The following is a 13,273-nucleotide window of genomic DNA, read 5'->3' on the forward strand; positions in this document are numbered from 1 at the left end:
GTTTTGCTTTTGCTTGAACAATGCATGCAGTGCTGGTGCTAGTTATCATCTAGTAGTGGATTTATTTGCAAATTTGACCTACTGAACACCACTCATAAGATTCCCTATTTCATGTTGTGGGCACACCTTAGGGCCCTGGGCCACGGTTGGTCGATACACAAGACAGCGACACTAGCATAGGAAAGCAACATCCATGCCTATCAATTAGCTGCAGTAAAAGGCTATAAAATAGTTTATAAATCTGTCATTTAGTTATGGATGGATTAAATAGTTACCGATTAGTCCAAAAATTTCAAGTAGCAAGAAGCCAATCTATTATCTCGCTGCCCCAAGGTTCATGTCTAAGTGTAATATAGCTGAAGAACATATTGGAAGGTTAATTACTAGCTTGCTCATCTTTCCCGGCCTATTCATGGCATTGCTCCTCAATAATACATAGATATAGGTGGTGGTCTTTGGTTACAGACTTACAGCACTAGTTTTGTTTACCTCAAGTGACAGGCTGGCATTTGGTAGGCAGGCCCAAAGGGGGCACCAACCTACTAAGGCTGCGTTCGGTCCGGAGGAAAACTCAAAGGAATCTGATCCTGTGCTATTTTCTACCTTTGGTGCGTTCGGAGTGAAGGAAAAATGAGCAGTAAAACTTTGGAATGTCTCGATTCCTGTGTGATTCCTACAGATTTCACGGGAAAAGAAACATCCAGTCAGACCTCTTGTTTATCGCGGTTGGCCGAGGCAACACACTGGTTCTGACGTCTAATCCAATAAAATATTCATTATATGGCATGGAGTGTGAGAGAGTCAAGTCTGCAGCCAAATAAAAAACACCCAAGGTACGGGTCACAACTGAGGTGATGTGCAGCTTCTTTTGATCACCGCCGAACGGTTCACTCCTGACTATTTCTCTGTTTAAAATTCCTCAGTTTCATATGTGCTTGTTTTCCCTATTCCTTTACATTTTTTTGTTCCCATGTTTTCTGATCCTGCAAACCGAACAGAGCCTAATGGTTGTATTTTTCCCATGGTTCATGTCTATGGTGGATATTCTACTCATAATTATTATGTGGGGTCATTTCCCACCAGCTCTTTGACTCTTTGTAGCTGATGAAACATATCCATGATTTCAGTTTGAAAAATTCCTTAATGGTTATTTTTTCTGACTTGTAGCTAATGAATAAATATCCATGATTTCAGCTTGAAAAACCGCTTCATGGTTTTGTTTTTCTCATGCTTCCTGTCAGTTCCTCAGAAATCATATTAATGTCATTTCCTTTGGGAGAAGTCCTGGAACAAAAGCAGAATTAAAGGTACATATCACATATGCATCATCCATCAATGTAATATTTCAGTGGGCTAGACCACTGGAGGCTGGTGGTGTTGCCACAGTGATCTGCGGATGGCGTTGGCCGTTGGATGGGCCATTTTCGTTGTCTTGTGGGGGCTGAAGAGCCACAGCTTTGTTTCCCTTGAGAGTGTCTTCTCTCTCTGATGTTGGTCTATGCATGACGGCCTAGGCATCTACGCGACGGGCAGTGCCTCACAGTGGTAATACTGCGGCGAAGTCAAAATCCTCGGGTCATGATCACGACCTTGTAAAGCACGGTAATTGCGATGCTAATATATATGGGCTTTTTTTGTGATTGTAATATGTTTGATTGAATAGGTTGACATGTTAAATAGAGTGCAAAATCAAAGGAAATTGATTTGGGATCACGGCCTCCGTGGAGCCCGTATTTTTCTTTTTACAAAAACCATATTTGATTTAAAAAAAATCTGAAAAAATACACATGAACCTAGGGATATATATTACATCTCTGTAAACTTTCATGATGAAAGACGTCCTGTTTTTTTTTTATACAGCTCACACCAAAACGTATTTGAGCATGAAACTTTACAAGAATGTACTCCCTTTGTAAACTAATATAAGATTTTCATGTGTATTTGTTTTCAGAATTTTTTAAAATTTAAAATATGATTTTCGAAATTTTAAGGAACAGGGCTCTATGAAGCTCGGGAGCAAGAAATCCACTCGCAAAATCACATGCTTTTACAGTTCTCTTTTATATCAACGGTATCAATGTTAACATGTGAAAAAAGTGATATTGAGGGTCAGAGAGTGAGAGTGTCAACAGAATTCTATTTTCTCATATATCAGTTATGGTAGCCAAACGTGCTTTGCACGTACTCATACCTAGTCGATGTGAAGACAATGGCGTCTTCTGGGGATCTTGCATCCATTGAATCTTCCAAACTCTGGCTATTTCATTCTATATGAAAAATCCGGTAAGCCATGTTCCATATGGATAAGATATGGAGAAATTGAAAAAAAGGAGCTATGGGTAAAAAGGGAAAAGTGCTTATTTGCAGAAAGCAACAGGATCCAGAAACATGATACGTCAAGGTACATACTGACCAAACTACTTTACATGTTGAATCTTTCAGAAACATGCATTTGGGAACAACATGTGCATACAGCTTGGTTTGCCAGCAAGATTCAACCAATACATTATTAAGACCCATTGCACATAAATACAAAGATGTGAACATATCTGGATACTGGATCAGATTACAGTAAAGTGGGCTTAGCCGCCTAGCCAAAATATTTAAATAATACTAACTGGTCATATAGCACTGCTACCCAAAAGAACACACAAAATGCAATCACAAAGATGACCTTATCGATGTATTCTTTTGCAGATGTGATGTAGATGGGGGCTGCTTCAACCGAACCACAATGGTTAATAAGCACAGAGCCGCACAGCTTTGGGTTCCCACCAAAACTAGAATTTTGAAATGTGCTCAGCTGGCCTCTTGTTGGAATAGGTCCTTCTAGGTTATTGTTTGATATGTTGAATTGCGAAAGGAAGTGAAGGTTCTCCAATGCTGCAGGGATTGCACCCGTCAGATGATTATTAGACAGATCTAGCCTCTGCAGGTTTGTGAGATTGCAGATCGATTGTGGGATCTCTCCATAAAAGTTGTTGGAACTCAAGTTCATGTAAAGGAGGGCTTTCAGCTGACCGATCTCTCGTGGGATCATGCCTGTGAAATTATTTTTACCGAGATTCAGCTCTTTGGCCGAAGCACTGCCTATATGATATTGAAGTTGTGTCGGAGCCACACCATAAATAAGTAGACCAAGGTCAATGAGGCTTGGGTCCAAATACATGCCAGTCTTATCTGATTTTAATAGTGGCATCTGCATCAAGGTGACTGGTATTTCTCCAGTGAGACTGTTGTTAGATACGTCCAGACGAAAGAGGTGGTTTAGGGAGTTGATCCAGCTTGGCATTGGTCCAGTGAGTTGATTATTAGATAATAGTAGTATCTTCAGACTTGTGAGCTTTGACAACCAAGCAGGTATCCTTCCAGTCAAGGAACACTGGCACATGGAGAGAAACTGAAGATTCTGAAAACCGTCAATGATTTCATCTTGTGGCATGGCCTCATTCATGAAGTTTCTGCCAATAAGCAGGATGCTGATGTTCCTACAGCTCTCAAGGGCATGCAAAGTTTTTGTGATGTTCGTGAAAGAGTTTCTAACAAGTGACAGGAAGGACAAGTGCTTCAGATTGCCTATTCTCAGTGAGATCTCACCATGGAAATGGTTGCCCGACAACCGCAGAGCAGTCAAATTGCTGCATGAGTAAATGCTTTCTGGAACTATCCCATTGAGATTATTCTTAATGAGATCTAAACTTTTTAGATTCTGTAGGGTGGCGAAGTTTACCTTGCCTAGGTCTCCACTGAAGTCATTGAGCTTCAGATCAATGGTTTTGAGATTTTTGCAGTTGCTCAGAGTTGATGGCAGCTCCCCAGACATGTTATTGTTACCCAAATGGAGCTCCTCCAGCCTTGTGAGCTGACCTATGGACTCTGGAATTTTGCCACTGATGTGGTTCCCTCCAAGGTCAAGAGTACGAATATTACTGCGTCTGACTATGTGTGCTCCATCAAGTTCTCCTTGTAAACCATTGTTGGGGAAGGAGAGGTACTCTAGCGAGGCAGCGTGGAAGATTTCAACAGGGAGAGTCCCACTGAGGTTGTTATGGCCCACCTTGAGCACTTTGAGCTTGGAGCAATCACCTAGTGCAGTGGGAATATTGCCACTCAATTGGTTATAACAGAGGTCAAGCAATACCAAATATGGCGAGCCAAGGCAGAGAGAAGACGGTATGTTCCCGGTGAAGCTGTTATTGCTGGCGTTGAGTGCAATCAGATTTTTCATCACCTTCCATGTGGCTGATGGAAATTTTGAGCTGAACTGGTTGCTTGAGATGTTGAGTACCTGCAGAGGCCGGTTGGTGGTAACCAAGTACGGCAGGTCGGGCAGCGGTCCGTTGAGCTGGTTGAAGCTGACGTCAAGGATGATGATGCTTCCGGAGGACATGAGCTCTGGCAAAAGGCCACCAGAGAAGGGGTTGTACGAGAGATTGACATGTAGCAGGCTGGTGAGGTTGGCCAGGGATGGCGAGATGCACCCTTCAAGTCCTTTAGATCCCAGGGATACCTCAGTAACGGCCTCATCTTCATTGCAGACGACGCCTTCCCACTTGCAGCAGTTCGTGCTGTTGTCGCGCCATGACGTGGCGAGGCCACCATCTCGCGATAGCCCGGCTAGGAACCGGAGCAGATTATGCTTCTCCTGCTCGGTGCATGCGGTGGCGGGAGAGGCCAAGATGTGCAGCACCACGAACAGCACAACTGGAGGAACGGTGAAGGAAGGCATTGGCCGGTGTTTGTTCTCCTCCTTGTTTTTCTGTTGCTTGAAGAATGCACACGGTGCTGGTACTAGCTATCATTTAACAGGGGCTTTTATTTGCACATCAGAGCTACTGAACACCATTCATAAGATTCCTTATTTCATGTCATGGGTGCAGCTTAGCGTCCTGGGCCACGGTCGGTTGGTGCACAAATGCAATCAATCAGGTATCTCCTCGCCCCTAAGTTTGAAGTTATGTTTACGTGGTTGAAGAATATATTTGAGAGTGATGTTAATTACACCAGGGGTGATACGGGCGGAACCCTAAAACTGCCGCTAGGGTCTCCCCTTCGCCGCTGCGGGAGGATGCAGCCGAGCTAAGCCCATGGCGCGGATGGCGGAGGCGGCGTTCCTTTCCTTGTGGCGCAATGGGCGATCCCTGCTCCGAGATGATGGCTTGGCTTGCTCAGGGGCGGCGGCGTTGCCGGCTGTGCTCCAAGACCAGGGAGTGTGGAGCGACACAAGGCGTGTCGGCTCCAGATCTGGTGGCTGGGTGTGTCCAGGACTCTGTCCCTGGCCGGCGTAGATGTTTAGTTCTCCAGACTAAAGTCTTGCTGGATGCCGGTGCTGACAACACCTTCCAAGGAGTTCTGACACCTCTCCCTTCCTCGATGTCTTGTCTCCCAGTGAAAACCAAGATCCGCCTTGCCAGCTCGACGATGGCGATGCCTTTGGCATTGTTACTTTGGTGAATCGTCATTTTGGAGACTTGACCTCTTGGAGGGAGCACGTTTGTGGTGTCGTGGCTGGAGCCATCGGTAGTGCGGCGTCTGTGATGTTGTGTTCGTCTGGGACCGGCGGTGGTCGGCAATTGGAGCACTCCTGACTTGCGGATGCCGTCGGGCGAGTACGATTGGTCGTCCTCTTGGGATTGGAGCGGCACTTGTCCGGTTCTCTTTAGACATGCCTTCTCTCACCAGCGTCAACGAGGTTGTCGAACATGCTTGTGGCAGGCACGACCGATGCGACAGATTGGAATGCTCTTTGAGGATGTTGTGGCTAAGTCAAAATCGTCGGGTCATGAGCGCGACTAATGATGTATGATGATGTCGCGTTCGTCGGCAATGTGCTTTCTATCTGTGTTGTGTTCTCAGGCCTTTTTTCATTCTCGTATATGTTGTGGTACTTTAGACCTAGTTTAGCTAGGTGTGGTGTGCCTTTGCGCAGGTTTTCACCCGATTTTCCTCAAATAAACCGAGCACTTTCAGCCACCGGCTTCTTCTGCAATGGAGTCTTAGCAGTTCTCCTGCTAACTTTTCATAAAAAATGTTACTAGTTTTGCTCATCATGACCAACCTATTTATTGCGTTGCTGCCCAATAGTACATATAGCTATATAGCTGGTGGCCTTCGATTACACTAATAGTGCTGTTTATGGCATAAGCTAGTAGTGGTAGGCTGGCATTGATAGCCTGGCTAGTTTTGGGCCCGCTGAGTCTTAGAGGGAATTTGCTCACCCTACTGTTGGTATACATGGGTATGATATGTATGGACCGTACCCAAATATACTAGTGCTCCTGGGATGGATTTCTTCTGATAAATAGTGCAGAATGGTACCATTTACACCACCTGATTTGCTTCCCATACTTTAATGCAGTGGCGAGTTAGATTCTGGAAATCAGAGTCAAATGGTCAATCAGAGAGGTGCATCATGTTTAGTCTTAAAATTTCGAATTATTTCATGGTTGTTTCTTGCATGATGGGAACTTTTTCAGTTTGGTGTCTTCTTTGCAAATCATGCTTCAGCCTGATAGTGTTCTGGTTTTCCTTCGTGCTCGCAGCTCACTGTTGGTACTACTCTCCTCTCAATCTATGCTTCAGCCTGGTAGTGTTCCGGTTTTCCTTCGTGCTCACAACTCACTGTTAGTATGTATAGTTCTTGTTACCATACTTAAATTTCTCTATTTTGCTATCACTTTAGGTACCGCTTTCATTTCTCAATTTGGTGAGATGTAAAGTAGCGGTTTTAATTGATCTTCAACACTGAAATTATTAACCCCGTTTACGATTATAAATGCTTTACTTTTGATATCTTCATGTGAAATCATTTTTTTCATTGCCAGATTCTGTTTACTTGTTTTTCTTGTCATAAATAAGGGAAGTCTTTTTCTATTCGCTACCTCTATATATTAGCTCATAAATTTCTCTTTTATATCAGAGTGAAGAAAAAGAAGCAATTTTCTCCACCATCGATTATCTAAGTCCATTACAAAACTGAGGGTATGTCTAGCCAAAGAGTCTCGATAAGCATAATTGATCTAAGAGTACACCTAATCCAAAGAACACGCCAAATGCAATGGCAAACATGACATTGTAGCCTTTTCCATGGAGCCTTTAGGCACTTCTACTGAATGGCACTTGTGAATATGCATAGAGGCACATAGCTTCGGGTTTCCATCGAAGCTCGTGCTCGGAAAGGTATCAAACTGGCCTCCATGTGGAACAGACCCTTCCAGGTCACTACTGGGAATGTGGAATCTAGAAAGGAAGTGTAGATTATTCAGTGCACCTAGAATTGTACCAGTGAGATGATTGTTTGACAGATCTAGCACCTCCAGGTTTGTGAGATTAGAGATCGTTCGTGGGATCTCTCCAGACAATCTGTTGAAGCCCAAGATGAGCGACACAAGTGTCTTTAACTGTCCAATCTCTGGGGGTATCACACCTGTTAAGTTGTTGCCTAACTTAGAGTGTAATATCGAGGTAAGGACCGCTGTAAGTAGGCAGCTCAGAGCCCTTTGGGTCTAAACTTGTCGTGATTGTATCTGATCTTAGCACTGGCATCTCCATGAAGCCTGCTGGGATCTCCCCCTGAGGCCGTTGTTTGATAGGTCTATGTAGAATAGGAAGTTTAAGGTGCTGATTCCAGCTGGAATACTCATTATTAAACAAGAATAACATCTCCAGATCTCTGAGATTTGATATCCATAGAGGGATCTTCCCAAACAACCGGCAATCTTCCATGCCGAGAACCTTAAGATTCTCAAAACCATCAATTGCTTTATCCCCTGGTATTTCCTCATTTCTGAAGTTGCTCCCAATAAGCAAGGTGGTGAGATTACTAGAACCAACGAGGATCTGAAGTGCACTCTTAATATTTGTGAAATCAGGTGATAGGATGGTTAGTGACTTCAGGTGACGCGCTCTGGACAAGAGCTGGCCATGTAACTTGTTGAAAGATAGCTGTAACACAGTCAGTTTGTTGCACAAGTAGATACTCTCTGGGATTTTGCCAGTGAAGTTGTCATTTGGAGACTCAAAGTCCTGCAATACTGAGTTGTCACATAGGAAGTGGATACTTCCTGAACTCAATCATGCTGCAATCTGGATATGGCCTGCATTACAAACAAATGTCCCACTCTGGATAAAGAATCTGCTGCGCCATTCTCCACTCCCTTCTTGTATACAACAACAACAACAACAACAAAGCCTTTAGTCCCAAACAAGTTGGGGTAGGCTAGAGGTGAAACCCATAAGATATCGCAACCAACTCATGGCTCTGGCACATGGATAGCAAGCTTCCACGCACCCCTGTCCATAGCTAGCTCTTTGGTGATACTCCAATCCTTCAGGTCTCTCTTAACGGACTCCTCCCATGTCAAATTCGGTCTACCCCGCCCTCTCTTGACATTCTCCGCACGCTTTAGCCATCCACTATGCACCGGAGCTTCTGGAGGCCTGCGCTGAATATGCCCAAACCATCTCAGACGATGTTGGACAAGCTTCTCTTCAATTGGTGCTACCCCAACTCTATCTCCACTCCCTTCTTGTAAATGATCTGAAATTGCAAACCCACCAGTTTGGACATTGCTTTGCGTTGCAGATCAGTTTTCGGTGTTTGGTCTTCCAAATTACAGAGACTTCTATGGTCTGTCAGGATTTGAAAAGGGCCACATTGCAAATATTGGAGCCACTTATCCACAGCCATGATCACTGCCAGAAATTCCTTTTCGTAGATCGAAAGCTTGCTGTTAAGGATTCCCAAAGCCTTACTCATATATGCAATGGGATGGCTATTCTGCATCAACACTGCACCCACCCCTGTGTCGCAAGCGTCTGCTTCGACAGTAATTACGGGCACAGTGAGATCAGGTAAAGCTAAGACAGCGGTTTGCAGCATAGCTTGTTTCAAAGCAAGAAACGCTTGTGTTGCTTGTTCATTCCAGTAAAATCCCTTCTTAGTAAGGAGTTGTGACAGGGGCTTCGAGATCAGTCCATAATGTTTCACAAATTTGTGATTATAACATGCAGCAGGGGCTGGTGTCTCTTCTGACAGCTCCAAAGCAACAACTGCGTCATCTGACAGTACTTCGCCAAATTCTCCCCCCTCGATGGTAAGCAACTGGCCTGATCTCTTACACTGATGTTCCTTTGAGTATTTATCACCACATTTGAAACAGAGACCATTGGCATGTCAGATATCTCTTAATTGACATTCTTTGTTAAAATCGTCATCGCCTTGACGACGAGGCCATTCAGTGTGTGCCACTGCCGGCGCGATTGTCGCTCCTGCAACGCTTGGTGGATGTTTTGTAGTTGCTGGTGGTCGACTGCGAGGACGCTGATGTTCTGCCTCTTCTTCCTGAATTTTTGCCAAAGCCGCAGCTCGAGTAACACTAGTTGGAGCTTGCAGTCTAAGAGGACTTCGGATTTCATCCCTCAAGCCAAACACAAACTGAGTAACAAACCAATGAGTGCTCATCGCAGGATCTACAGAGAGAGCAAATGGTACATACACTCCTCAAACCGAGCCCTGTAGTCTGTGACTTAACGCAGTTTGTTTTAACTGAAGACTTTGGTCATCTGACCACATATTCAGTCCTGACCAAATACAGTCACCAGTGCTCCCATGAACTCGTCCCAATTGGCACGCCCATGCAGACGCTTGTATGCTTGGAACCAAAGCGCTGCCAACCCATCCAAGGATGTATAGTGTCGTCGTGCTTACGCAGTGATGTTCCGGCACGCACGATACATCTAACATCTTGAAACATGTCAGGCATTGATCTATCCACAGGAGAGGGGTCACACCATGAAATTGAGGGAAATCATGTTGTGGCTGCCGCAGATGATACTCCTCATGCTCGATTGTGGTGTGGCAGGTGGGGCTTTCCTCCAGCTCATGAGGCGAGGAAGGAGCGGTGTGGTAGCCTGCCGGTTGCTGCTGCGAGATATGTAGCAGCGGCGGCATGGTTCCTCCCTTGTCGGCTTGTGGAGGGGCGGTAGGCTGTGTGATAGTGAACGGCGAGGCAGTCAACTTGCCATTGTCGTGGACGAGGTGCTTGATGCTGTCCATCTCGTCGCCAAATTCCTCCACCTTGCGCAGGCTGTGCACCTCATCGGAGACGGCCTTGATGCTGGTGCCCACGGTTGCGAACCGCTTCAGGATCTCGTTCAGGGTTGCCTAAATCCATTATTCACAGCCTGAACCTTCTCCATCATTCACAGTGGCAATACTGTGGCGAAGTCAAAGTCGTCGGGTCATGATCGCGACCTTGTAAAACACGACAATTAAGGCCTGATTCTATGATGCTATATAGGGTCTTAAATTTTTGCTGTGATTGTGCTACAACTTGGTTTGCTCAACAATATTAAACTTCTTAAGTTTCAACTAATACATTATTAAGACACATTGCACATAGATAAAGAGATGTGAACAACATAACTGGATACTGGACCATTGGATACTGGATCAGATTACACTGAAGTGGGCTTAGCCGCTTAGCCAAAATATCTAAATAATACTAACTGATCATATAGCACTCCTACCCCAAAGAACACACCAAAGGCTGTCACAAAAATGACCTTACTGCTGCATTTTTTTGCAGAAACGATGGAGATGGGAGCTGCTTCAACCGAACTACAATGGTTAATAAGCATAGGGCCGCACAGCTTTGGGTTCCCATTAAAACTAGAAGCTTGAAATGTGCTCAGCTGGCCTGTTGTTGGAATAGGTCCTTCTAGGTCATTGTTAGAAATGTTGAACTCTGAAAGGAAGTGAAGGATCTCCAATGCTGCAGGAATTTCACCAGTCAGATGGTTATTAGACAAATCTAACCTCTGAAGGTTAGTGAGGTTGCCGATTGATTGTGGGATCTCTCCATAGAAGTTGTTGGAACTCAAGTTCAGGTAAAGGAGTGCTTTCAGCTGACCAATCTCTTGTGGGATCACACCTGTGAATTTATTGTTACCGAGATTCAGCACTTTGCACCAATCACTGTTTATGCGGTATTGAAGTTTTGATGCATCCACAGCATAAATAAGTAGATCAAGGTCAACGAGACTTGGGTCCAAATAGATGGCAGGCTTATCTAGTTTTAGCATTGCCATCTCCATCAAGGTGACTGGGATTTTCCCAGAAAGACTGTTGTTTGATACGTCCAGATGGAAGAGGTTGTTTAGGGAGTTGATCCAGCTTGGCATTGGTCCAGTAAGTTGATTTTTAGATAATACCAGTACCTTCAGCCTTGTGAGCTTTGATAACCAAGTAGGTATTCTTCCAGTCAATGAACACTGGTGCATGGCGAGAAACTGAAGATTCTGAAAACCGTCAATGCTTTCATCTTGTGGCATGGCCTCATTCATAAAGTTTCTGCCAATAAGCAGAGTGCTGATGTTCCTGCAGCTCTTAAGAGCATGCAAAGCTTTTGTGATATTCGTAAAGGAGTTTCTACTAATTGATAGGAAGGACAGGTGCTTCAGATTGCCAATTCTTGATGAGATTTCACCATGGAAATGGTTGGCTGACAACCGCAGTGCAGTCAAATTGCTGCATGAGTAAATGCTTTCTGGAACTATGCCACCAAGATTATTCTCCATGAGATCTAAACTTTTTAGATTCTGTAGGGTGGCGAAGTTTACCTTCCCTAGATCTCCAGTGAGGTTGTTGATCTTCAGATCAATGGTTTTGAGATTTGTGCAGTTGCTCATAGTTGATGGCAGCTCCCCAGACATGTTATTGCTGCCCAAATGGAGCTCCTCCAGCCTCCTGAGCTGACCTATGGACTCTGGGATGGCTCCACTGAAACTGTTCCCTCCAAGGTCAAGAATAAGCAGACTACTGAGTTTGACTATGTGTGCTCCATCAAGTTCTCCTTGTAAACCACCATTGTTGGGGAAGGAGAGGTACTCTAGCGAGGTAGCGTGGAAGATTTCAACAGGCAGAATCCCACTTAGGTGATTGTTGCCAGCCTTGAGCACTTTGAGCTTGGAGCAATTACCCAGTGTGTTTGGGATGTCGCCACTCAATTGGTTGTAGGAGAGGTCAAGCAAAGCCAAAGATGGCGAGCTAACGCAAAGAGAAGAAGGTATGTGCCCACTGAAGCTGTTATTGCTGGTGTTGAGCGCGATAAGATTCTTCATCACCTTCCATGTGGCTGATGGAAATTCTGAGCCGAACTGGTTGCTTGAGATGTTGAGTACCTGCAGAGGCCGGTCAGTGGTAACCAAGGACGGAAGCTCGGGCAGTGGTCCGTTGAGCCGGCTGAAGCTGACATCGAGGACGATGATGCTTCTGGAGAACATGAGCTCCGCCGGAAGACCACCGGAGAGCGAGTTGTGCGAGAGGTTGATGTGCAGCAGGCTGGTGAGGTTGGTGAGGAACGGAGAGATGGGCCCTTCAAGTCCTTTAGACTCCAGGGAGACCCCAGTGACGGCCCCATCTCCATTGCAGGAGATGCCTTCCCACTCGCAGCAGTCCGCGCCATTATTACACCAAGACGTGGCGAGGCCACCATCACTCGACAGCCCGGCAAGGAACTGGAGGAGGTTGCGCTTCTCCTGCTCGGTGCATGCAGTGGCGGGAGAGGCTAAGAAGAGCAGCAGGAACAGCTGCAGCACGGCCGGAGGAACTGTGAATGAACACATTGATTAGTGTTTCTTTCCCCTTCTTGTTTTGCTGTTGTAGAATGCATGTAGTGGTGGTACTAGCTATCATCTAGCAGTGGATTTATTTGGACATCAGAGCTACTGAACACCATTCATAAGATTCCATATTTCTTGTCATGGGTGCACCTCAGTGCAGGGGCCACGATCGGTCAGTGCACAAAGAGACAGTGACACTAGAATAGGAAAGCAACATCCGTGCCTACCCATTATAGCTATATTAAAACCCAATAAACTAGTTTATTAAGCTATCACTTAGTTATGCATGGATGGATTAAATAGTTACCAATTAGTCCAAAATTTTCAAGTAGCAAAGAATCAATCTATTATCTCACTGCCCCAAGTTTCATGTTTAAGCGTAAATGCCTGAAGAGAGTAAGGTTAACTACTAGTTTAGTCATCTTGCTTGACCTATTCATTTTATTGTCTTCCTCTACAGACTTAGTGACAGCTGGCATTGGTACCCAGGGCCGAGGGGGTACCAACCTAAATTTTGAAACGTGTTTCATGTCTATGGGAGATATTCTGCTCCACACTTATTCTGTGAGGTCATTTTCCGCCAGCTGTATACCATGATTAATACCCATCATTTTCCGTTTGAAAACTGCTTTATGGTTGTGTGTTTTTT

The 13,273-nt window shown here is 45.0% G+C and overlaps 2 protein-coding genes and 1 long non-coding RNA gene across 3 annotated transcripts in view; 1 reads left to right on the plus strand and 2 right to left on the minus strand.

Annotated features, from left to right (window-relative positions):
• LOC119315345 (receptor-like protein 3) overlaps positions 1-4,729 on the minus strand; it is an 8,933-nt gene extending 4,204 nt beyond the window's left edge. Inside the window, exon 1 of the mRNA XM_037589981.1 lies at positions 3,327-4,729. Coding sequence (XP_037445878.1) covers positions 3,327-4,729 — 1,403 coding nt within the window. The remainder of the gene's footprint in view (positions 1-3,326) is intronic.
• Positions 4,417-5,971, plus strand: LOC119315346. The gene is made up of 2 exons (XR_005152732.1): positions 4,417-4,929; positions 5,008-5,971. It is a non-coding gene; the product is annotated as an uncharacterized LOC119315346 (long non-coding RNA).
• A 4,390-nt stretch (positions 5,972-10,361) lies between these two features.
• Positions 10,362-13,031, minus strand: LOC119315344 (tyrosine-sulfated glycopeptide receptor 1-like). The gene has a single exon (XM_037589980.1). It carries the CDS (start codon positions 12,625-12,627, stop codon positions 10,483-10,485), a length of 2,145 nt encoding a protein of 714 aa, XP_037445877.1. The 5' UTR covers positions 12,628-13,031; the 3' UTR covers positions 10,362-10,482.
• Between the last annotated feature and the right edge of the window lie 242 nt (positions 13,032-13,273).

Source organism: Triticum dicoccoides, chromosome 6A, assembly GCF_002162155.2.
Source record: "Triticum dicoccoides isolate Atlit2015 ecotype Zavitan chromosome 6A, WEW_v2.0, whole genome shotgun sequence".
Lineage (NCBI taxonomy): Eukaryota > Viridiplantae > Streptophyta > Magnoliopsida > Poales > Poaceae > Triticum > Triticum dicoccoides.